The following is a 26,173-nucleotide window of genomic DNA, read 5'->3' on the forward strand; positions in this document are numbered from 1 at the left end:
AAAGAAGAAAAAATATGGAATCCCAGAGGGCGTTGGTGTCTAGTGGTTAACATGATTCAAAAGAAGGAAGGAAGGAAAGGAAGGTTTCTAGTGGGTAGCGTCTCTCTCCAGTGAAAATACACCAAACCTGAATACTGCAGATTTAGGAAGGGAGAGTACTCCATGTGCCTCCCACTCACATTCTGCTTCCATCCCAATGAGGGTGAGCCCTCTCCAGCCATGAACCCCTGTGCAGGGCAGGACATGGCACTGTCTGCAAGCATGGTCCAAACTGCCAAGTCACCTCTTGGTGTATGTAGGGGGCTAGCCATGTGGTGTGGTGGGATGGGGGTTAGCCACATGTTTGGGCTGGCCCACCAGGCACCTAGGGGAGGGGCAGTCCAGTAAATGTGATGCGGAAAAAATGAAGTTTCTCAGTCTGTCCTTCTAAACCCTGGGCAGGGAAGAAGCCTTCATCCCAAGCAGGGCAGGATGTGGTGCTGTCTGGAACCATAATCCGCACAGCCCAGCTGCCAAGTGGTGTGGTTGCGTGAGGTCTAGCCATGTGGTGTGGGGGTGGGAGTGGGCTAGCCCACCAGCCTCATGGTGCCTGGGGTAGGGGGCCTGCCTCGTACAAATGTGAAGCACAGAAAACAAGATAAGCAGCCTGTTGAAATGGTTCAGTCAGCTTGGTGCTCCCAGAACTCATTTGGCAACAAGGTTATTGTTCTTCTTTACAGAGCAAGCTACATTCCTTACTATGAAATTCTCCTCAAGCCACACGTACTCTGTATGTCCCCCAGTCACTTTCTGCTGTCACCCCAATGATTCTTGAGCCAGGCTCTATGACTGGCTGTATGGCACCAGTAGAGTGCTCCCAGAACTGCCCAAGGGAGGTGAAATACATTTGGTTACAAGGCTATTTTTGAAAGTCACTGGCTATGTCTACACTAGCCCCAAACTTCGAAATGTCCACGCAAATGGCCATTTCGAAGTTTACCTAATGAAGCTCTGAAATGCACATTCAGCGCTTCATTAGCATGCGGGCGGCTGCGGCGCTTCGAAATTGACGCGCCTTGTCGCCACCGCGCGTCTCGTCCCGACGGGGCTCCTTTTCAAAAGGACCCCGCCTACTTCGAAGTCCTCTTATTCCCAGGAGCTGATGGAAGTAAGGGGACTTCAAAGTAGGCGGGGCCCTTTCGAAAAGGAGCCCCGTCGGGACGAGCCGCGCGGCGGCGACAAGGAGCGTCAATTTCGAAGCGCGGCTGCCGCCCGCATGCTAATGAAGCGCTGAATGTGCATTTCAGAGCTTCATTAGTAAACTTCGAAATGGCCATTTGCGTGGCCATTTCGAAGTTTGGGGCTAGTGTAGACACGGCCACTGTTCTTTAAAAAGGGACAGAATGAAGCACAGTCCCAGCAGTGACCACTTTAAAACGTAACTGCCGCGTGGAAGCTTGGGTGGGGAAGCCCTATAAAATTTGAAGCAGAGAAAAGAAGTTTCTCGGCCTTTCCTGCTAAATCCTGTACAAGGAAGAAGCCCTCTGAAGTGCTGAAACCCTGCGCAGGGGAGGGCGTGCCACTGTCTGCAGGCACGATCCACACAGCCGGCAGCCATGTGGGGGTGTGGGGGGGAGCTTGATTTTCACCCAGCACTGCTGAGCGTCCCTGGTGTTTACTCAGCACAAATTCATCCACCCACACAGCAATGAGATCCTGTCTCTCCTGATGGCTCCATGCTGGGGCTCTTTTGCAACCCTGAGAAATCATGGCTAGATGCGATCACCATGTTGGCCAGAAAGAAAATGAATTTACATTGCCAGGCTTCCTGTTACCTATTTCCAGCACACCCGGAGAGCGGCGGAGGTGAAAGCAGCCGGAACGGACACATGCGAGGCATTGTGGGATATTTCTGAAGGCCAATAAAATTGATTTAAAGTGTTGCTGTTTCCACACTAGCATTAATTTGACCTTTTAAAATTGAACTTGGCATTACACCACAGGGGAGCAGCAGAGCGAGAAAGTCGTCCTCAGAGCCCCTTAAAATCAATCCAATGGCATTTGCAGTGAAGACAGTCACGTTGTAAAATTGAGCTAAGTGCCTTAAAATTGACTTTATGCTTTAGTGTAGACATAATCTAAGCATCAGAAATTTGGTAGGAAACCTGTACATTTTCGGGACTGCACAAAGTACCCTGAGTGTTTGGAGCTGGCAAAAGAAGCTATGCAATCCAACCACCTTGGTTCTCCCTCTAAAATTTTCCTCTTGCTTTGTAGATTTTGAGTGCTTTGATGGTTTGTAAGTACTTTTGGTGCCCTGTGCAGTTTAAATTCCAGACCTGTTCTGGTTCAATTCCAGAACCACTTGTCTAATCCACAGAGGGAGAAAAATGCTCCAAGTGACATATTTATTGCAACTATCATATGGAGAGTTCTCTCACTACATTTCAGAAATATGAATAACTTAAAATAGCCCAAATCTTACTTTGATCATTCCCTTATATTTTTACATTTTTGAAGACATGAAACATTAGTTACAGCCCTCTTTAGCTGAGGAAGAGATCCGGCCTCATTAAATATTATCTCTCTTCAGTTTGGCACGCTAGTTCCGTTAAGATTTGACAAGCCAACCACATTAAATTAAGGCTGTCAGAACTATCAATTCAAATGTCACTACTTGATCAAGCCAGTTTTCCTTGTCACTCCTGTCTATTAGTCTTAATCCATGTTAGTTATTTTATGACCACTGGGCATTTAAATGTCTGATGATTGTTTGGTGTACACAGCTAGACAAATTAAGGACAAATGTTTCAGCCTAAATGCATTTTTTTCATTTGCTTTGGGCAGTTTTCAAAGCTGTCTAGGAGAGCTATATGTCCATTTCCTCTTCACTTCCAGGCAAGAACCATCCAAATGAAATCTCAGCCTAAAATTTTTTAAACATTCTTCCTTAGTAACATACTTCAAAGGGGAAAGGAGGAGAATTTGTCAGTGAAAAAAATGAGCAAATATATTCAAGTGAGCCAAAACACACACTAAAGGAATTTTTAGGTTTTTCAGCAAAATACTCCATCGTTATTTTTCTTGTTAAGTGTTGATTTTTTCCAGGTTCAACACACCCCTATTAAAATTTAACTTACAGTTCTTTAAAGTCTCAGACGTTCTGAAAGAGAAGTCTGAACTTTGATATATTCCTTTCTGAAACTCTCAGCTGCAAAAAAAAAAAAGTTTAGGGACTTTCCTAATTTAGGACCCAGTTCTGCAACCCACTTTGACAATGAGTGACTTATTCCTGCTATTAGTCCCATTGACTTCTCATGGATACTTATTGCATGTCAGGTTTGCAAAATCTGCCCCTTCATTAAGTAAATATAGAAAACTGCATTCTGTGTGGTTTATTGTTATCCAGGTACAGGGACCTGGCATATGTTTAATTGGTACAGATAGAGCCATTTCAAAAACTACAGGAGGTAACATTTTCTCTTTTACAATAGGCTTATTAGCCATAAAGTAAGTGCACTTACAAAAAAAAAGGCACCTATATCCTTAGCTAATATCAGGACAAAATTGCATTTACCATTTTAAAGATGTGCCGGTTGTACTGTGCAACCCATGCTGTAATCTGCACATGGAAGACTCCAGGATAAGCTGTCTGCATTTAAAAACACATCCTGATATATCAATGTGAAAAGCAGTGCAACCCCAGTCTAATTCAGTCACTGAAGGGAATTATCCACTCCCTTAATGTGCATCCTAACTCCCGTTAATGGTAATGGGTGTTATATATGTTCAAGAATGACGAAGAAATCTAATGTACAAGTGATGCTGACAAAGAGGATACAAACAGCTTTGACACAGAACTAGGAAACGTGGTGAAAGAAATACCAAGCCATGAGTTAGCACTTGTTATGGGGACGTCAGTCCTCAAATTGGAAAGGATAGGAGTGGCTGGGAGACAATTCTAGGTCCTGGTACAAACTGCAATATTGTCAAGTAAGGGTACTAGAGTCCTAGAATGTTGTGTGGAAAACAATCTTAGTATTTGCAATTCATATTTTCAGCATAAAAACATTCACTGAGGCTGGGTCTACACAGAGCTCTGCTCAGCGCTGCTGCCAGCAGAGCTATGGAAAGTGAGCTTCCCAGGATTGCAAATGGCTTCTTATTTGCATACTCCCAAAGCTCATTAGCATAGCCCCATGAGAGTTTGGAATCGGCGGGAGAGGGTGCCAGCACTGCAGAGGCCATGTGGACGTGCCTCTGCTGGCTAAACTCCCCTCTGTCGCCAGTCCCTTATGCCTGAAATCAAAACAAAAAGCAGTCAAGTAGCACTTTAAAGACTAGCAAAATAGTTTATTAGGTGCGCTTTCGTGGGACAGACCCACTTCTTCAGACCATTATGCCTGAAATGTTTGCAATCCCGAGAAGCTCACTTTGCATAGCTCTGCTGGCGGCAGCGCTGAGCAGAGCTCTTTGTAGACCTAGCCAAGGAGACCTAGGTATCGCCATATGATTGAAATGCCAAGAATGGTACATGCTGTGAGGAAATAAGAATAAGGATTGGTAGAGCAACGGCAGCCTTCAGCAAACTTATTTTTAGTAAACATTTGGAAACTTAATACCATATTCTTACATACAGACCGAAGTGTCTACACCAGGCGTGTCCAACCCGCGGGCCGCGGGCCGCATGCGGCCCTGGACAGCTAGTAATGCGGCCCCACAAGATCATAAACTTTTAACATTATTATGTGATTTATATACATTAGCTATATTATATATTTTATATGCAGCCCAAGACAATTCCTTTTCACTCAATGCGGCCCAGGCAAGCCAAAAGGTTGGACCCCCTTGGTCTACACAGCTGTTGTTGCAGCCAAAGTAACCTGTGGCAGTGAAACCTGGCAACTTAAGACAGCAGGTGCTCAGAAGTTAAATGCATTTCATCAAAAGTGCTTGTGGGGAATATTAAAAGTAAGCTATGAAGAAAGAAAAGTAGCTAAAGTGAGGCCTCTATCACAAAAGAAATTGTCAAAGGACATCAATGGCTCGGGCATTATGAACGGATTGCAAATGATTACCAATTACAGCTCTCACTTCAAAGCCAGGAAATCCAACAAGAAATAGTGGCAGACCTGGGATGACTTGGAAGCATACAATTATCAATAACCTAGAAAAAAATAAATTGAGATGGGAGGACTTGGGTCACATGGCAGCTGATAAACAAGCAAGGAGAATGTGGGTAGCCCAATGTGCTGAAAAGCTCAGGATGAACTAAGGTCTGACAGTCAGGGATGAACAGAGCTTTAAGGTATCAACTGCTGTGCACAAATGCTTTACACAGTACATTTGGATTCTGTGATTCTTCGGCATATTAAAAGAGCATGTCAGGTAGACTCAATAAATCCAATTTTGCAGCTTGAGGAAGTACCAACATGATCTAATTACAGCCTAATGAAGAAGCTGGAGCCATTAGCACAGGAGCTTTAAGTAAACTCAATTTATTCCATCACATTAGAAGTTAAATATTATGAGCCAGATAGGACCAGATCAGTGATCTCCCTGCATGCCTATGTGGGGGATTACTTTACTTCCCCCCAGCCAGCTACCCCTCCTATTGCCTACCCCATCTCTTCGGGTCAGAGTCTACTCCCTTCATGGAGATCTGTCCTGCACTCCCAATTATGCCAACCAATGCAGTTGCACTAGCCATATAACCTGTGCCAGCTGTAGGGATGGTTCAGGGTAGATCTCCTTCCCAAGCAGGGGACAGCAGAGAGGTAAGTTGTGACCAAATCATAATCTGCTTCCTACCCTATTCTGTTGCTGCCACAGGCCTGGTGTAGGAGCAGTGCAAAGTAACAGGTGATTTCCTGGGAAGGTCAAGCTGCTGATACAAATATAAATATTCTTCACACAAAGCTATTTTTCACCTCAGGGTTTAGCAAACACGAGACTTCAACTAGACCCATTCAGAGCCAACCTGAAATGATTAAACCATACAAACCAAAGGTCAGATCCTCCACAGCAGGGTTCCTGCTAATTTTTGACATCCAGGGTAGAATAAGTTGTTACATGCACCAAGGCATGTATGGATGTTCACCACTGAGAGAAACACATGCTGCCCCTAGACACATGTCACCCATGTGAGGGTGGCTGCAGGCACTGTGCTAATCAGCACCTGAATCTCGCCTGGGTGGCCACCAAAGCACTTTTCTTACAGGGAACATCACTCCAGGGTACAAATCAGCATAGCTGTGTGACATTGACAACTGACAGCAGTTGAGGACCTGACCCGTGTTATTTAACTGGTTCTCCGGGTCAGACTCAGACTCACAGTGGTGTAACCCTTCTGTCGGGTGAAGTCAGCAGCAGTAAGGGCAGAGGTCAATATCTGGGGGTTCCTCTTAACAGTACAACACAGAACTGGCTTGAGCTCCCATCCTGTAACATGCGAAAATTTTCCAGCACCTCCTATTTGCCCACTCTCAAGCACTGAGCCTGGGTAAGACAAAAGAGAACTATATAAAAATGGAAAAGCATCCAAGTCAGCGGGGGGTGGGGGTGGGGGGTCAAAGCCATTTTCAGACATATGCAATCATAAACCAAACCAACCCAGTTCTGCTGTGCTTTGGGCAGTGCTCTTGGCCTCAGTTTCCCACTTGTGGAGTGTGTGTGTGCGGGGTGGGGGGGTGGGGAATCCAACTAAAGAATGTCATTTTAGCAGATTGCTCCCTTCTCCCACCACCGCACCCCTGCACAGTTGTCTGCCCTGGATCAGCAAAGCCCCAGATTTCAGAGGTGCACTCATGTGGTTCACCTCTCACCCTCTACTGCTTCAAAGACCAAGCACAAGGCTTGGAGGATCCCCCTAGTGGGCAGAATGGCTAGGGATAGAGTGGCAAGGAGACGCGCATGAGACATGCAGCAGGAGAAGCTAGCGCTTCTCAGGCAGCTAACAGACATGCTGGAGATGCCTGCTGACTTGTGTTCACTTCCCTGGGCATGCCGTAGAGAAGTGCATTAGCCATTCCATGTGGCATTCAGGGCCGCTGCATTTCCCCTGCCACTCCACATCACCCCACCCCAGGAGAGAGTACGGACAACCGCAGATTAACATGCTCTGACCTGTAAGAAACACAGTGGTTGTATTTGTGAAATGAAAAATGACTATTCTTTCCCCTTCAAAGGTGCTTTTCCCTGTATTTATAAAGTTTTATTTCAAACCCATACACCCAAACGTACAAATAAGTAAACGAAAGTGTATTTATGAAAGCAATCTTCCTTAGCTCACAACATATGTTGGTGGAGGCTGACATCATTCATAGCCAAGAGAAATAGCACATTGCAAATGTGCCCATTACAACATGCACGGCACTCAGTACAAGGTTTATAAAAAGAAAAATGCCAGGTAGTCTGCACACCACTTTGGTTAAAATAGTCTGTCAAAGCTTGGCTCGGTTGAGCAGCTCTCCACTGAGCTTTTGTTATAGCCTGGTGTCTGGCCACTCAAACAGGACTTACCTATTCCACCTCCACTGTCCAGTCCAATCTCTGGTGTTATGAAGCACACAGAAGGCAGCATTAACTATTGGTATATTTTTCCCCATTGAGGCCTAATCTTGTGAGTAAATAGTGCCAGTGGCCTTTCAAACATCCAAAGGCACATTCAACTGTTATTCTGCACCTGCCACGCCTGTGGTTACACTGCTCCATGCTGCTGTAGAGAAGGCTGTTGTATGGCTTCTTGAACCATGGATGTAAGGGATAGGCTGGGTCTCCCAAGATCACTATTGGCTTTTCAACATTCCCAGTGGTAATCCTCCTGCCTGGAAAGAAAGTTGCTGCTTTCTGATTTCTGAATAGGCTTTGGCTTTGTTTCTTATGTGAATACACTTCTAATCCCTCTCTTTTCTGGAAACTTTGGAAATTGAATCCAAATAACTACATTAAAAGAATATCAAGCTTGCAAACAGACTTGTGAATACCTAAAAGAGTGAAAAAATACAAACCAACAATTTCTGATGGAAGAAATATGGCAGCAGGAATTTACTTCCTACAGCGATTGTGAAAAGGTACAGGAGATTAGAATGGCAAAAGACATCCCACTGATAATGGAGAATTTCAACTATCCCTTTATTGATGGATACATGTTATGTTAGGAAAGAATGCAGAGATGAATTTTCTAGACACCATTAAATGACAGCGCCATCCTGCTGCACCATTCTACATGGCTCTCTCCATCCACTGCCCTCGCTTCTCTAGAGGAGGTTAAAGACAAAACACACCCTTTCAAATCTGAAGTAAAACACTTAAGAAAATAAAATGAGCATAAACGGAGATAAATCAAATGTAAAGAGGTAATTATGCAGACCAAAACAAGGATTTGAAGAACAGCTAGCAATGCAGCCACAAAAACCGTGCTTTTCTAAAAGTGCATCAGAAGCAGGGAGCCTGCAAAACAGTCAGTGGGACCATTAGAGACTTAGGTGCTAAAAGAGCACTCAAGGAAGCCAAGGTCACTGCAGAGAAGCTAAGTGAATTCTGTGTGTAAGTCTTCATTGCAGAGGATGTGAGGGAGATTCCCACACCTATGCCACACTTTTTAGATAACAGGTCTCGGGAACTGTCCCCAGTTGAGGTGCATAGAAGAGGGTTTGGGAGATATTGACAAATAAAACAGAACAAAGTCACTAGGACCAAATGGTGGTGTTCACTACAGAGTTCTGAGAAACTCATATGAAATTGCAGAACAGTAAAATGTAACCTGTTGCTTAAATCAGATGGCACACCAGATTTCAGGAAGATAGCTAATATAACACCAATTTAAAAAAAAAAAAAGACTCCAGAGGTGATCCTGGCAATTATAGAGCAACAAACCTCACTTCACTACAAGTAACTGGCAGAAACTATAATAAAGAACAGAATTACCAGAAATGTAGCTGAACAGGACATTGCTTCTTCTCCAAACACAGCTTTGGCAAAAGAAAATCATGCTTTGCCAATCTATTAGAAATTTTGGGTGCATCTACACTAGCGAGCTACTTCCAAGTAGCTGGCGCAACATCGAAATAGCACGCATTGTGTCTACACACGTCATGCACTATTTCAGCGTTGAAACTGATGTTAGTGGCGAGACATCAAAATCGCTATTCCTATCCGAAGATGGGAATAGCACCCTACTTCAACGTTGAACGGCAAAGTAGGGCATGTGTAGACAATCCGCATCCCGCTCCATCGAAATAGCGGGGTTCTCCATGGCGGCCATCAGCTGAGGGGTTGAGAAACACTCTGTCCAGCCCCTGCAGGGCTCTATGGTCACTGCCTGCAGCAGCCCTTAGCCCAGGGCTTCTGGCTGCTGCTGCTGCTGCAGATGGGGGTCCATGCTGTGTGCACGGGGTCTGCAGCCGGTTGTCGGCTCTGTGGACCTCATGCTGTGCAGGCTGAGTGTGTCTGGGAGGGGCCCTTTAAGGGAGTGGCTTGCTCTTGCCCCAGAAGGGCTAGTCCAGCCTGTGACCCCATCCGCAGGCTTTGCTGGCCCCTTATTTTGACGGAGAGTGCTTGTGTGTGTGGACACTCTGCATCTCCTTCTGGGGCAGCTCCTTTCGACATTTCCCATCGCTACTTCGATGTTGAATGTTGACAGCACCAGCCCTGGAGGACGTGTAGATGATACGTGTCGAAGTAGCCTATTTCGATGTTCTTACTTCAAAATAGGCTACTTCAACATAGTGTGCTCGTGTAGATGTAGCCTTTGTGGTGGTAAACAAGCATGTTGAGGGTGATCCACTGGATATATAACATACATGGGCCTTGACAAAGTGTCTCACCAAAGTCTCAGACAACATGAACAGTCTTGGAATAAGGAAAGTCCTCTCATGGATTAGTGACTGGTTAAAAGACGGATGCAAAAGGGTAGAAATAAATGGTGAACTTTCACAGAGAAAAGAGGTGAATAGCAGGATCTCTCCAAGGATCTGTACTGGGACCAGTGCTTTTCAACATATTCATAAATCAGTGGGGAAAAGGGGGAAACTGAAGTGGCAAAGTTTGAAAATGATACAAAATTACTCAAGCTAGGTAAATCCAAAGCTGACTTCAATCCGTAACCAGGCAATTTCATAAAACTGAAAATTAAAATGGCTGATAAAATTTAATGTTGATGAATGCAAAGTGATGCACATTGGAAAGCAATCCAAACTATACATACAAATGATGGTGCTTAAATTAGCCTTTACCGCTCAAAACGTATCTTGAAGTCGTCATGGCTAGCTCTCTGAAAACATCTGTTCAATGTGCATCAGCAGTCTGTAAAGCTAATGGAACATTAGGAACCATTAGAAAAGAAATCGGTAATAAGAAAAAATACAATACCACTGTATAAATCCATGGTGTGGCTACACCTTGGAGAGTGTACACCATTCTGGTCACCTCATTTCAAATAGGCTATATTAGAATTAGACAAAGTACAGAGAATTGCAACAAAAGTGACTGGAGTGTGGAACTGCCTCCATATGAGGGAAGATTAAAAAGACTGGGACTGTCCATCTTAGAAAGGAGATAAATAAGAGGAGCTATGATAGAAGTCTGTAAAATCATGAATGGTGTCAAGAAAGTAAATATTACTTAACGATTTCCACAACGCAAGCAGCAGGAGGTCAGCCAACAAAATTAATAGGCACCAGTTCAGAACAAATGTAAGGCTACATCTACGCTACAAGATATATTTGAATGTATTAATATCCATTTTTTAATTCTGAAATTTTCAAGTTTGAATTTGACCATCCTCACTTCCCAGATGCTCCTCACAAAGTCGAATCATTGCTGCCACACTCAAATTTGCTAACATCGACTGTTGCAGCAGTGTATTGTGGGAAGTTATCCCACAGTTGCCTCATCCCCATAGCATTCTGGGTATGCTCGCTGGTCTTGACATCATCTTCCCACATTGTATTTTCCTTATTCCCCTCCCGATCCCTGAAAATACATCAATCCCTGGAAATAATACGGGGACCCTTACAGTTAGAAGAAAGAGGAGAGAAAAGTGTATGAAAAAGAATTTTTAGCTTCCTCCCATATTACATTGCTAGCCCAGGTACAGCGACTGTATTGTCAACTTGCTATCCGCTGAGTGTCCCACCTCCCATGGTTGCATGTGATCACTGAAAATAATACAGAGGCCCAGACTGTTTTTAAAAGTGAGAAGAAAGAGGATTGAAAAGTGTAGGAAAGAAGAATTTTTGATTTCCCCCCACATTACACTGCCAAAACAGGTGAAGCAACTGTATTTATTGCATGTGATCCCTCCAAATAATACAGGGGCCTGGACTGTATGTTAAAGTGAGAAGCAAGACAATAGAAAATTGTAGTTAAAAATAATTTGTGGTTTCCTCCCTCATTGCATGTCTGTTAAGGAGAGTCTTTGGCTTTCTGGTGCACTGTCAGGCTTCTGTGCAATGATCGTGTTCTCAACTGGGATCATTGCATGTGATCCCTGAAAATAATACAGGGGCCCAGACTGTTTTTTTAAAGTTAGACGAAAGCGAATAGGAAAGTCGAGGAAAAAAGAATTATTGCTTTCCACAGTCACTAGAGTGCTGTGAAATTAGGCCCACTGGAAAAATATTTATGTAAGCGAGAAAATAATATAGAGGATGAGAATGCTTTATATCATGCATGTTCTGTAAAAGATGTCCCTGGAAGAACTTTTGCCAAGGTAGTTTTGGAACAACGCAGAAAGAATGTCACTGTAGGTATAACGAGGTGATGGGGGAAGCCCCAAATCTCATTGGCCAGGTGGGGGCAGCTCATGGTTTTGGGAGCAAGTGCTGAGGGCCCTGTTGACATGGTCTCTTGTTGGAGAATCAGCTCCTCCAGCTCATGAGGCTTCCCCATGGCAGCAGCAAAACCCCCAATATCTTAGCTGCCAGGCAGTTTTCCCCAGCAGCAGCAAACCCCGCTATGGGCGTGGGGGAGCGCCTTCAGTGGGAGGGGGGCAGTTGAAGTGGTCCTTCCCCATGGCAGCTGCAAAATTCCCAGTACCTTAGCCGCCAGGGGACACTTCCCCCTGGCAGCAGCAAGCTCTGGTATGGGCACAGGGGGGCACACAGTTAGTGACGGGCCAGTTGAGGTGGGCCTCCCCAAATATCTTAGCCACTTGGGGAGACTTCCCCATGGCAGCTTTCCCACCCTTGGATCCCTAAATGAGCACAGTCTATGACAGGATGCTGCCTGGAAGCGTGGTCAGCACCAAACAGCAGCACATCCTTTTATTGGGTTGGGGGCTATCCACGAGGTTTGGCTGAGCAGGGGAAGGACTCAGATTGTGTGGCACCTGTGGGGGAGGGAAAGGGATTCACACACAAACATAAACTGCTGAGAAGTTTCTTGGCGTGTTTTGCAAGCACAACCCCCACCACAGCCTTGTTAACATGTGGGGCGGCGGGGCAGTGGCTGGTGCCAGGCAGTGCAGAAAAAAATAACAAATGTAGAGACAGAACTGCAGACTCCCTGCAGGAGCTGTTTGTAATGGGTAGAAGCGCTCACAGAGCTAATAGCAAAGACGGAAAGACATTTCTCAGGCTCCCATACTAACATGAGCCCGCAGCCAAAGGCTCGCTGCTCCCACTTTGAAATTCACAGTCTTCCTGTTACTGGAGAGCAGCAGCCAGAGCGGAGCACTGTGGGGCATTGTGGATTTCATATGGAACACCTCGGGAGGCTAAGAAATTCAATTTTAAGACACGGTGCTTCCACACTGGCCTTTAATTGAACTTCTGAATTTGAGCTTGACACTACTACCCATCAGGGAGTGGCAATTTTGTAATCTCGAGATTAGTGCAGTTTAAATTGAGCTAATGGTCTTTACAGTGAAGACAGTCACATGGTAAAATCGAACTAACTGCCTTAAATTAGAATTTATCTCATAGTGTAGATGCAGACTAAGGAAATAGTCCCTCATACAACATGCTTCAATCTGTGGAACCCATTGCCCGGGGATGTTGCAAAGGCCAAAAAATTCAAAAGAGAATTCAGTAATTCCAGGGTCCATCAATGGCTGTTAGCTAACATTGTAAGGGATGTAACCCTTTGACTGCCAGAAGCAGTGACTACCCAATAGCTGCCCTGTTCCATTCATTCTTCTGAATCATCTGGCATCAGCCACTGTTGGAAGAAAGCATACTCAGCTAGGCCAACCATTGGTCTGACACAGTATGGTCATTCTTATGTTCTTAATTAAATGAATACTATTATTGGGGAAAGAGTGTATACTGCACCTCAGCCAACGTACACTATAGCAGAGGTGAACAACAAGAAGTCCTGTGGCACCTTATAGACTAACAGATATTTTGGAGCATAAGCTTTTGTGCTGAAGCGGGTCTTCGCCCACGAAAGCTTATGCTCCAAAATATCTGTTAATCTATAAGGTGCCACAGGACTTCTTGTTATTCTCGAAGATACAGACTAACACGGCTACCTCTGCGATCTTTATAGCAGAGGTGGGCAATATTTTTTGATGAGGGAGCACTCCAAGATTTTGGTAAGTGGTCAAGGGCCACATTTTTCAATAGAAGGGGTGCAGGGTCTGGGACAGAGGTTGAGTGCAGAAGGGAGCTCAGGGTAGGGGACTAGGATGGAGCGGGAGAGCTGAGAGGAAGTTTGGGTGAAGGAGGGGGTTGTGACCTGGGGCAGGGGTTGGGGTGCAGGTGCCAGGAGGGGGTATGAGTACAGGAGAGAATTCTGACCTGGAGGACAGGTGTGGGGGTTTGGGAGGGAGTTGTGACCTGGGGCAGCATAGAAAGTTTTGGTGGTGACCTGGAACAGGGAGATGGGGCGAGGAAGGAGCTGGGGTGCCAGAGACAGGCTCTGGGTGGGAGGTGCTTATCTAGGTGGCTCCTGGCCAGCAGGTTCCCTGTCTGCTGAAGCCCCAGATCAGTCAAGCATTCGCCATGAGTCTCTCTGCTCCTGACACTGACGGGAGAGGAAGGTTTTGCAGGCTCCTCCCACCTCCCCAGGAAAAACTGAGCTCCTATTGGCCAGAAACTACTTCTTCATTATGAATGACATAGCCTTTGAACTGAACTAGTTTAACAAACTGAAATGAAGAAAATATTCTCTCTGCGCTTACAGAAGAGGATGCTGCTGTCAAAAGCTGGTTTTAGAACTTCAAATCCTGGTTCCAGATGCTTTGCCACTGACTTCCTCCAGTTCTGGGATTTGACATTCTTTAACATTTACTACCTAATTTTACTACTTACTGTATGGAGGTATTAATTTAAAATTATTTCATAGATTGACCTGTGGTAAGGTCTAAATTTACTACAGTTTCAGATTTAATTTTAAATAGATTTTAAAGAGTGTAATGTATAAAGAAGATCCAATTCTGAGACCTAAATATGGATTATTTTTATTCACCCTGTAGGGTGTTTCTTCCTTTGCTTTCCAAGACTAGTACGCCAATACAGGTTCACATTTATGCGGACCCTGTCTTCTTGACACTTATAGGCCAACATTTTTATATTTTTCAGAAACCTATAAAGATGTGCCTCAAGATGGGAGAGGTAAGTTTAGAATGCAGCGAGCAGCTTTTGAGAGCAAACTATCTGAGGAAATGACAAAAATGACAGTGCAAGATGGAGGCTTGGTCAAGACATCTGTCAAGAATCACCTGTTACCAACTTACTAAAGCAATGTTGAAGGAGTTCAGAAAACCATCTGTAAGCAATATTTTCATTGTACTTCAAGATTGTTGTTTGGAAAGGTGACCTCATATGATGGAAAGCTCAGTACAGTGAAACGCAAGTTGCTCTTGTAAGCTCCATGCCAAGGTGGACAAGGACTACAAGACAAACCTTTGGCAGATCAACTTTCTTTGCCTCCCCATCCATTAATTGCCATTTGAGCCTAATCTGTGTCAGAATAATGAATGTGAGTTTTTCCAAAGTTCTCTGGTGAACATTATGTCACAATAGGGTAGATGCTGACAGTCCCAGTCACTGTTCCCTCCATACTGCACCTTACAATACAAAAGAGACTCCTCCTACACTCAGAGAGCCAGGTAGTAGTCATTTCATTCCCCAATTCTGGTCACTTCATTTCTGAGCAATGAGATTGGCATGACAAAGTCTTTGAGCGCAAACCAGGTGGCCTCGACTGTACTTGCCCTCCAGAGGAAGATACAAATTTTTTTCTTAAGACATTCTCCCCCATTCCTGAGCCAGATGGGAGATGAGAAGAAAAATCCCTCAGATTACAAGTAGCAATAAACACCAATACCCCTATGTTTTACAAGGCAATAATCCAATTCCTTCCATCTGATAGTTATTCAGCGAACTGAGTGGTCTCAGAATTTATCCCCAAGAGGAACAGGAGGATTGCTTTGCAAGCCACACCAATAGAGCACTCAGTCACCATATATGGCAACCGTCTGACTGTATTTTATGGTAGGTATTTAATTTGAAGGCACACAAAACATTTTACATCAAGGTTGCCAAACATACTGGCCCCCAGAGCTGCATGCACTAATCTTCAAAAGTTCAAGAGTCGGATGTGACTGCCGAGCCTTGGGGCTTCAGCAGGAGCAGGGCTGACACCCCAAGCCCTGGCATATCCCTCCCATAGGGGTGAAGCCCTGAGATCTCTCTCCCTGCAGGGTAGAAGCCCCTCGCTTATGACCCTGCACAAGCGCTAAGCTCCCACTATCCAGTCTGCTGGAGAACGGGAGAGGGCAGACTCCACAAGAGGCACTGCAACTGTAAAAAAAAGCCACATGCGGTTCACGAGCCACTCTTTGGCCACTCCTGTCTGATATCCATCGTTCCTGTGAAATTAAGTCTGGCATCAAGACTTTGTTGTCTACAAAGCACCTGGTGATGACAACCAAGCACAAGAATTCCTCTGGAATCACAGCACTTAGCGCAGTCACATTAGCGCTAAGCTAATTCTGCATGGTTAATACCGTTCTAACCACTGTCAAATGATCTGACTAGTCACACATGTGAGAGCATCGCCAATGTGAGGGACACTTTCCATGTTTACTTAAGTAACATGAGGTCTGTTAAAACATCTCTGAACAGCAGTCCAGTTCTCAGAGGAGGCCTGCCTGAACAGGACAGGGGAATCTCCAAGTCCCACCTCGTGGCACATCAGCCAGTAATACAAAGCATCACTGGGAGAAGGGCACACTGCAGCTAATGAAAAGGCATAGCAAGTGTCCCAGGAAAGCCTGCTTCCCCATCAGCACCCTGTCAGGTATTACACTTGCTCCTGCTCCATGCGAAATGCTGCTGTGAATGGTACTCAGGTGCCTCCCTCTTCCCCGCATGTGATTCACTTTGCAGAGCCACAGTTGACCCTTTCAAGTCGCTCTGTAGTATTGTACATGGCAGGAAACGTAGCACTCCAAGTAAAGGGAGCCGATATTTTTTTTTGAAGTCTTAATTCACCAATAAACCACAGAGTGTTTAGTTTTCTAACGATAGCATTTCATGATAATGTAGCAGCACCATTCAAAGCACTTTAATTGAAGTTGGGACAACTGGAGAGCTCCAGCAAAAGGAATACTATTGGCAGTTTTCAGATACATGCGCAAATACAGCATTGGGCTGTGTTGTTTCTTTTCCTCCTCAAAAAGGTAGTTAACTTGAACAAAGAGGCTGTGCTTGCATAAAAGAGAGAGGAAAAGTGAACATGCAGTATGAGATGGAATCCTCATTCCCAATTTTCTAGTAAGGGACAGGAAAATCATGTAGCCAGAACTCTCACTGATCTGGTCATGCCTCTATGGGCAACGTGCTTATTTTTTCTTATCTGCCTTCCCTTGCAATGACCCCTTGCAGTCTACTGGTCTTGCACAAGTTCCTTGATACTTAGAATCACAGAATCATAGCATAGTAGGACTGGAAGGGACTTCGAGACGTCATCGAGTCCAGCCCCCTGCCCTCATGGCAGGACCAACTATTGTCTAGACCATCGCTGATAGACATTTATCTAACCTGTTCTTAAGCATCTCCAGAGATGGAGATTCCACAACCTCCCTCGGCAATTTATTCCAGTGTTTGACCACCCTGACAGTTAGGAACTTTTTCCTAATGCCCAACCTAAACCTCCCTTGCGGCAGTTTAAGCCTATTGCCTCTTGCTGTATCCTCAAAGGCCAAGAAGAACAAGTTTTCTCCCTCCACTTATCCCTTTCTTAGCGGTAACACAGCATGTGCATGGTTTGTAGACCTGACACACATATGTAAGTGACCACTGAAGCAAGTCCGCAGAAGTTTGTAAGAAATTGTTCCCAAACAGAAAGAATAATGAAAGCCCCTAGCAGTTCCAAGGAACAGACCTGCTGCACCTCTGAGCTGGAGAATTGCAGGGTTCTTAAACCAGCACACTGTTCTGCATCATTCACTGTGTAAATGCCTAGCTTGGCACAAAAGGCTGAATTAAGGATGCAAAGCCAGACTTACATCAACTTAGAAATCAAAATTCTCTGCAATATTTTAACTACTATATTACTACAGGAAGCATTTGTGCTTACTGTAAATGGAAGATCAGAGAAAAGTTTTCACTATTATTTTCAGTTTGTTTACCTTTGACTGCACTTTGGGCTTCTCTAAACTTGAAACACTACTCGGACACTGCAACTGTGCTGCTGTAATGCTTCACAGTAGGCACTACCTGACCTGGTGGGACCGGTTCTCCTTTCCTGAGAGGCAGTAGCTAGGTGATGGAAGAATTCTTCTGTCCACCTAGTGCTGTTTATATTGTGGGTTAGTACTGCTTAACTGCATTGCTCATAGGTCTGGATTTTCAGAAAAACATAGCTAGATCAATCTAACTTCTTAATGTAGACCAGGCCTTGGTGGAGAGTCAATTTTTGTTTCTCCTGTAGAATCAAATTGCCTTTTCATTTGTGTAGATCTTTCATTCAGCAATGGGGCTGAGACAGTGAAGACACTTGGGCTACAGCTACACTAGAAGCATCTGTCAACACACCTTTCTGTTGGAAGAGATTTTCTGACAAAACATCTGTCGACAGAGTGTGGCCATACACTAAAGCGAATTTGTTGGCCACTCTCGACAAAATAGACACCCAGAACCACAGCAGACAGAGCTGCCCAGTGTTCTGGAATCCATGTCTCTTGACAGAGAGCCCATCAGAAGGTTGTCAGTGGAAGTGCCACGTTTGGTTGTAGAAGAATGTGATTGTAAAAAAGAAAATCACAAAAGCTGGCAAGGGAACTCAGAAGTAAGTGAACCTTAGAACTCACTTATTTAAAATTAAAGAATTTTCAGATTGCTGGTGTCCCTTTAACTTTACAAGTCTTGAGTTGTGTCCATTTGGATCTCAACTTTAATAACAGCAAAACAATATGCAAGATACCAATAGCTATTCCAACGTCAGCAGATTTATGTTAACCTTGCATAACAGAAAATAGATTTCTGGGCTATTTTGAGCTTCATTTTACACCAGTATAACTCTATGAACTTCAATATAGTAACTCCAGACTTACACCAGTGTGAGAATCAGAGCCACAGAGAGTATTATCCATTAAAATAAGGAATATTCACTGCAACACAACAGCGTTACAGTCAACAGAATTGTTTCCCATACATAGTCAATTTCCTTCAAAAAAGAAAAACAAACTCTACATGAGTGTGTTTTTAAACTGCCAACTTTTATTGTGAAGTTATTGCCACCATAGAGATCTTTGTAAAAAGCTCGTGTTCATGAAGAAATTTGTATTAGATACTGGTTTGTGTGACTTACTGTATTTTGTAAGGGTTTTTTCCCCTTGGGAATTGTGTGTATTAATGAGCAGTTTTATGCTTTATTTCTAGTATGTGTACACATTGTAATTGATGTGCTTTTTTTTTTAAATCTCTATACAGAACAGATTGTTATTAGGTAGTTACTCACTGGCTGAAGTTTTCATATTGCCTACCGATTTACATATGTGGATAAATCCGTGTCAAAACAGAGGAACAACTGTTCATCTTGATCAGTAAAAAACACACACAAGAACATATAGCCTACATATTGTACTTGAATATTGGAACTTGACTAAAACTAATATTAGTTAGATCTTAAACAAAACAAATAAAAAACCCAAACATATCACTGATATATCTACCCTCCCCTCTCCACACACACACTATGCCCATCTTTTGTAACCTGAAGTTTTTGAACAGCAATGGCTAAGTAAACAATATCTCTAATGTGTCAGTTTTCTGCATTTCACTTGTGTAAAATGATTACAGTGAAAACAAAATTACATGAAAAAATTTACATTCGCTTTTACCTCTAGAGCCTGATTCACTCAGCACAATACGGATGAGATTGGTGGTATGTTGGCTTTTGTTAACAAAAGTCTTTTGTTTGTGCCCTTTCCTTTATAATAACATAGAACACAAAAATCACCTTATTATGGAAGTGATTAATCCCATCCTAGTCCTTTCAAAATGGACTTCTGCCCTTCTTACTATGTATCATTTTTAATGCTCTTTGGGCTTTATTCCTTATCTCTAATTTATGTTACAAATTCTCAATCATTTTATGTTTTATCAAAATGTGTGTCTGACTTCCTAGAAGTTAAATACTATCATATAAAACAGGACAAAAGAAATTAGTAAGAAAAAAGTACAGGCATTGTGTCATATTTGTCCTTTATACATGATACTGATTTCACTAAAGAAATAGGAGTCCAACAGTTCAGCTTGCTGATCTCAAAGGCTATGTCTAGATCACATCGATTTGTCAACAGAAATTTTTAATCGGAAGATATCTTCCAACAAAACCTCTGTCAACAGATCGCAGCCAAACTGCCAAGCAGCTCACTCTTGCAATCCACTCTCTTGACAAAATGGCCAACCAGACACTCAGCAGATAGGGCTGCCCAGTGTCCCAGAAGCCCTGTCTGTCGACAGAGGGGCCCCCAGAATATCCAGACTGGCTTCCTGTCAACAGATCTCTGTTGACAGAGGTGTTATGCCTTGTGAGGAGCGGGGTAAAACTGTCAGCAAAAGTGCTGTATTCTGTCAATTTACTGTTGACAGAATACCTTGGGAATCTGGACATGCCACAGGTTTTGTCGACAAAACCCTGTAGTGTAGACGTAGCCAAAGTGTACTTAATTATTTAGAACAGCCACTATAGTAAGCTTAAGTTCTTATTATGGCTGTAATTTGAGGTATCTCCAGCTAAAGAAAATTGTGAGATTACTAAATGATGTATTAAAGTACGCATCAAACAGATTTTGATATCAGTTATTCACTTATATTCAATAACCTAGCTGGTGCATGAAAATTAGAATAACTCAAGAAACACAATTACCCAGATTAACTCCTTTGTAAGCCTTGCAAACACTGTTGTATAAACAGCCAATATTTTTCTTTCACAAACAGTACAATACTAACACTAGTAAATAGACACTACAATACCATATTTCAATAGTCTACAGTCAAATTTTAGGTTCTCTAATTAAAAACGTAGGGTTATAGCATTTTCCTCATTTTTTGTTAATACACTGAAAATATCACTTACATGCCAATTGATGTTTAAATTCAATATGTGCAAGTGTCCCATAATTTGCTAATCTAATTTTGGATCTACTCCTGTTTTATTGTTTGCTATACACTGACTTCATTCAATGAATCATGTGATCTTTCTGAGATGATAGACAGGAAGACAAAACATGTTTCACACTGATATTGCACAGCTTTTGTCTTTATATACAGTAGTTTTTATAAACAGGTCTTTAGGGTTTAATAAGTGAGTGTAATGTACAATAATTCCCAGTAATAAAATTTGCTTTAATATTTGCAGTCTACAGTATTTTGAAAGGTTTTTATTTCCATCCACCCAGTCTCCAGTTTAAAAACAAAACACCCACCTACACACACCCCTTCCTTTCCTCTACTTAGTCAAATTCCATATATATACTGTTCATCTGTGATTTAATAAAAAATACCAGTACTATCAAAATCTGCAAAACGAAAAGGAAACTCAGATGTAAGGGTGTTTTAAAACCACTTTCACCCACAGAGACATGGGCAGTGCTACAATGGACCAGACTAGTGGTCCACCAAAGCAGTACCAGAGCTGGTGTGAGTTTGTCCCCAACATAGCCATAAATTTTTGTGGTGGTGCTGGGGAAAAATAGCTGCACATGACTCAAAAGCTTGCCTCTCTCACCAAGCAGGAATTGGTACAATAAAATGCATTACTTCACCCACCTTGTGTCTTTGATATCCTGAGACCAACACAGCTATAACTATGCTGCATACAGAGTTAGGATGAACATTTTTTATGAAATCTCAAGGCTTTGACTCAGACAGAGCTAGCATTAGAACCATGTGTTTCCAGCATCCTTGGCCAGCCCCCTTCCCACTGAGCTACACAGCAAGTCACAAATAACAAGCAGTCTTGTAGCACCTTAAAAACTAAAAAATTTATTTATAATGAGCAGAGAAAGGTTCCTGGCCCAGCAACAAATTAAGCCTTTGCAGGGATCTGTTACCTTGTGCACTACAGGGAAAAATTCCTCACCTTTTATATTCTCAGAAATGGCACACATCCCACTTAACTCAATTTGCTGCTTCTACTGGTCCTATTAGTAACAGGTAACCCCCTTTTCCCTCCTTTCTCCCCATCCCTACTATACAAACTCTGGATTCTAACTGTCTACTCCAAATCTGAGGACCTAATAATTTTGTTAGTCTTTAAGGAGCTGCTTGTTATTTGTGAAGCTATACACTCACACTGTCACCCCTCTGAGTCTATTAACAGTGAGAGGCAGACAGCTGGACAGACATCATCCAAAAAGCTTTACAGCTCAAGAAGAATGGAGGTTTTGGTCTGAAAAACAGCCATTTTTCATGGTTCCACTCTACAAAAATGACTGCACTGGAATGAAAACAAAATTTTGGAACTTTGAATGTTGTCCACACCGCTCTGATAGACACTCAGGGCTTGAATGAGACTCATATGTACTGCATAAATGTTGGCTTTCAGCCTACCAAGGGGGCTTAGGAGCACCATTTACCAACACAGAAAACCCCCTCAGTGTCACATAAGAACAGATTTTCACATCACATTGCAAAGTCCTGAAAACACAGGCACCCACACAGGAAAACCCAGGATTTCACCATGGTGACCAATACAGTCTTCAGCAGGCTGGCACATAACAAGATTCACAGATGCCTCCCCTTTCTTGTAAGAAAGCCCTTTTGTAGGGCAGTGGGCACCATTGGAAGTTCAGCATTTACCTTTCTTAGGTAATACACTAACATTACACTGTGGCATTATAGTTAAGTATCAGGCAGTATTTGTCAAGCAGAGACTTTAGCAGGGGCAACCCAAAATATGCACAACCCCATATTCATTACTGCACCCAGAATGACGAAGGTCCTAAGGCCTTGGGCCCTTTCCATACATGTTGGGATGATGCACCCTCCAACAAAGGGCAGGCCTACACTAGACAGTAAAGTCGATCATAGATATATAATTCCAGCTGGTGCAGGTGGGGAAGAGGCACAGTGTGAAAAGCTATACAGGTATGAAAGCTATAGGAAGGATCAGTGTTACCTGCCATATATGCTTTTATCTTCCAAGTAATAATAAAATTGAAGCCTGATTAAATCTACATCACACGTCTCCTGTTCTCCTTTTGGTAGCCAGACAAAGAATTAAAAAAAGCCCAAAAACCAGAATTTGCTCACCACATCTAGATGCCGTGTCTTCGTCTGGGTATCAAGAACAAAAGGGGTGGTTGCCCCTTTAAAGATCACTGCTGCCCTGGCTTATGAAGGAAAGGCACAAGGGAGCAAAACAAGAAGCCCAACCCAGCTGGGGCATGGGCATACCGTGTTTATATGCACCAGACCTGTATGCTTATCCACACCTGCACAGGACACCTATCATTTCTTGCATTGGGCATCTGGTTCCCTGTGGTGGGAGAAACAGAGCAGGAAGGGTACTTAAGGGAAGGCAACTCACGAGGAAGCTGGTGAATGGAGTTGGCACCCCTAATGCCTGCTATAGAGTGGGCAAGACACTCCCCTTCCTCCAGACTCCCTTACATGACAGGATCTCAGCAACAGGCTGGTTGGGACCAAGATGAGAAGGACAAGGACTGACTGCAGTCCTCCCACATCAGTTGAAGTGATTAACAAACACTGATGGCCTGCACTGTAGGCCGTATTCCTAGGTATTCCCACGTAAGATCATAAAATTTGGGGTCTAATTAAACCATGCCTATAGTACTGTATGTCTTTCTGCATGGCCAGGACAATGAGGGAGCACTGATACTGATAATTCAGAGGCATTATGTGCATTGTGGCCTCAATATTTCCAAGTGTTTCTTGGATAGAGCATAATCAAGGCATATTTACATTCAGTATGAAGTGGTCAACGCGGAAGAGTTTAAATCAGTACAATCTGTGCAAACCAAATAAAATGCTACAATGCTTCTTTAAAACATCCAGCTGAAGACTGTAAATCAGTAACATTACATTAATTACTTATACTGTTAAAACAAAACTACCCTCTACCAAGTTATTATCCCTAAATCATGAATAAACAAAAGCATCAAAGCAGTCCTTTTTAATTGAGAGTTCCTTTTATTTCCCCTAGAAAGGAATTCTCATTGGTTTGTTCAGCCACAAATACTAGAGGACACAGATAAAAGGCATTTCAGTTTTCAGATCCACTTCCAAGAAAAGAACATACAAGAGGCTAGGGCTACATTACAGCCCTAGCTCAAAATAAGTTACACAATTTGCATTGTGCAATTTGCATAATTAATTTCAAGGCATCTACACAGCACTCAGGTTCAAAATAAGTGCTTATTTTGAACTTTCCGGTAACTCTCGCCATAGGAGGGTTACTGGGAACAAAACACCACAATCGAAATAGCTCTGCTGTTTTGAGTACAGTGTTTGGCCGCGCAGTTTCTATTTTGGGACACAAATGTGTAGCCCTAGCCAGACAGTTTCACACTAAATAAATCCATTGATCAATTTGGTGGGATGCTGTGATGGTGTAAGAGAACATACAATTTTCCTCTATAATCACCATTTTTAAACACACACAGACCACTGTGGGTTGTGTACAAATATTTTGCTTGTGTCTCAGGACCAAAATTTTTAACTCAATATTTTAACAGTTCAACAGTTTTATGTTTCATTGAACAAAGTCTTTATTTTAAGAGCAGTTGAATTTGACATCAAATCATGCACAACTTTTCATCATTTGTGTGTGTGTGTGTGTGTGTGTGTGTGTGTGTGTGTGTGTGAGAGAGAGAGAGAGAGACAGAGAGATACTATTGGTAATACACTGTGTAAAAAAAACACACACAAATAAGACTGGGTGGGGGTGGGGTGGGAGGAATAATTATTTTAAAAGACCCTTACCATACCTTTTACCATGAGACAGAGGGAGTTAATTTTTAAACCCTTATCAAAATTTTATTTCAGAACAAGCTAAGATACAAGACCTGGAAACTGAAGGGGATTCATTACTACATCATATTAGAGATATTCATGTAGTGAAACACTTCTTAAAGCACAGTTCCTCACAGGAACTCATCCTTCTCACCCTCCGGTGTTGATTCTATGCTTCCCCTGTGGCTTGATTACATAAAAAAATATACGGGGGCTATGGTAAAATGACAAACTCATCTCAATAGAAGAGGTGGGGCTGTTACCTCTCCAATACGGCAAGTGACTCTTGGTCATTCTCCAAACAGAATTTTACAATTTATCAGCCTCCATTGCCAGGGGGATGGGAGGGGTTATCAAAAGAACTGTCAGATCCCTGGGCAAGGTGAGCAGGGAGGCTGGCTCCATGCTCTCAGAAGGGAGGGTGCCACAGGCAGAAGTGGCTGGACTGGGGCCACCAGGCCTCAACACTGCCAAGACCATGCCACATTCCCCCGCTCCCTCCAGGCAGCCCTCAGAGCTGCCCAGAGCATGCCATTGCGGTTCCAGCATCAAATTAAAGAGACAGGGTCTTGTCCTGCCACAATAGCAGCAGTGGCAGCTGGGAGATACACATCTCATAGAGTTGGAAGCGCCCTTGGGAGGTCATCAAGTCCAGTGCCCTGCCCTCTTGGCAGGACCAAGCACCACCCCTGCCCCCCACTTTTTTTTAAAAAAAAAAACCCTCCTCTTTTTTATTTGCCCCAGATCTCTAGGCTGCTTCTACACAGGCCACTTTCTTTGAAAGTGGCATGGTAATACATGGCCCGAAATATGCTAATGAGGCATGGATGCAAATTCCCCACGCCTCATTAGCATACAGTCACGTGATTTGGAGTCCAGAAGACTGTTCTTCTGGACTCCAGAATGCTGTGTAGAAGCGTGGCCCCAGGGGAGCTTCCGGAAGGAAGTCCTTCTTCTGGAGGCCCCTTCTTCCCAAAAATTTTTGAGAAGAAGGGGTGTCCAGAAGGACTTCCTTCTGGAAGCTCCCCCGGGGCTGTGCTGCTACACAGCATTTTGGAGTCTGGAAGAACAGTCTTCTGGACTCCAAATCATGTGACCATATGCTAATGAGGCATAGGGAATTTGCATTCATGCCTCATTAGCATATGTCAGGCCATGTATTACCATGCCACTTTTGAAGAAAGTGGCCTGTGTAGAAACAGCCCTAATGACTCCCTCAAAGATTGCGCTCACAACCCTGGACTTGCCAGGCCAGTGCTCCTGCCACAGAGCTGGGCTTTTTTATGTCATCAGGCCCTGGGACACTTGCTCCCTTTGTACCACCTTGTCAGCAGGTCTGTGCAATGTTCTCCATTTCACTGCATCACTTTCCAGTTTGCGTCTGTCCCGCTCACGTTTGCTGATCCTGCACAAGGTTGTTCAGAGTTCAGAAATGCTCAACAAGGGTAAACACAGAATAGCCACACTGTTCACTGAGAGGCATTTGCACCAAGAATTGTGGAGAGTCTCAGGCTGAGCAACAAATTGTGACAATGTTGGAAAATTGTGAGAGAAGCAGAAGCTCTGAGAGCCTTCAGGAAGGGCTCTGGTCCAGATTCTGAGAACAACTGGATCAAACTGACCTGGGTCTTTTCTAGGCATACCTATGTAGTACTCAGAGGCACTGAGACCACATCTGGAGTAAGCGAAGTCTCTGGTCTTTAGCTCACATGCTAGAGTACAGTGCTTTAGACCCTATGTTTGCAGGTTCTATCCCCAGG

At 43.5% G+C, this 26,173-nt stretch overlaps 1 protein-coding gene across 1 annotated transcript in view; it reads left to right on the top strand.

The window, feature by feature from the left end:
* SHISAL1 (shisa like 1) overlaps nt 1–19,197 on the top strand; it is a 129,320-nt gene extending 110,123 nt beyond the window's left edge. Inside the window, exon 5 of the mRNA XM_075003676.1 lies at nt 14,505–19,197. Within this exon, the coding sequence (XP_074859777.1) occupies nt 14,505 (1 nt within the window). The 3' untranslated portion in view covers nt 14,506–19,197. The remainder of the gene's footprint in view (nt 1–14,504) is intronic.
* Nucleotides 19,198–26,173: the final 6,976 nt, after the last annotated feature.

This window comes from Carettochelys insculpta, chromosome 1 (assembly GCF_033958435.1).
Source record: "Carettochelys insculpta isolate YL-2023 chromosome 1, ASM3395843v1, whole genome shotgun sequence".
NCBI lineage: Eukaryota > Metazoa > Chordata > Testudines > Carettochelyidae > Carettochelys > Carettochelys insculpta.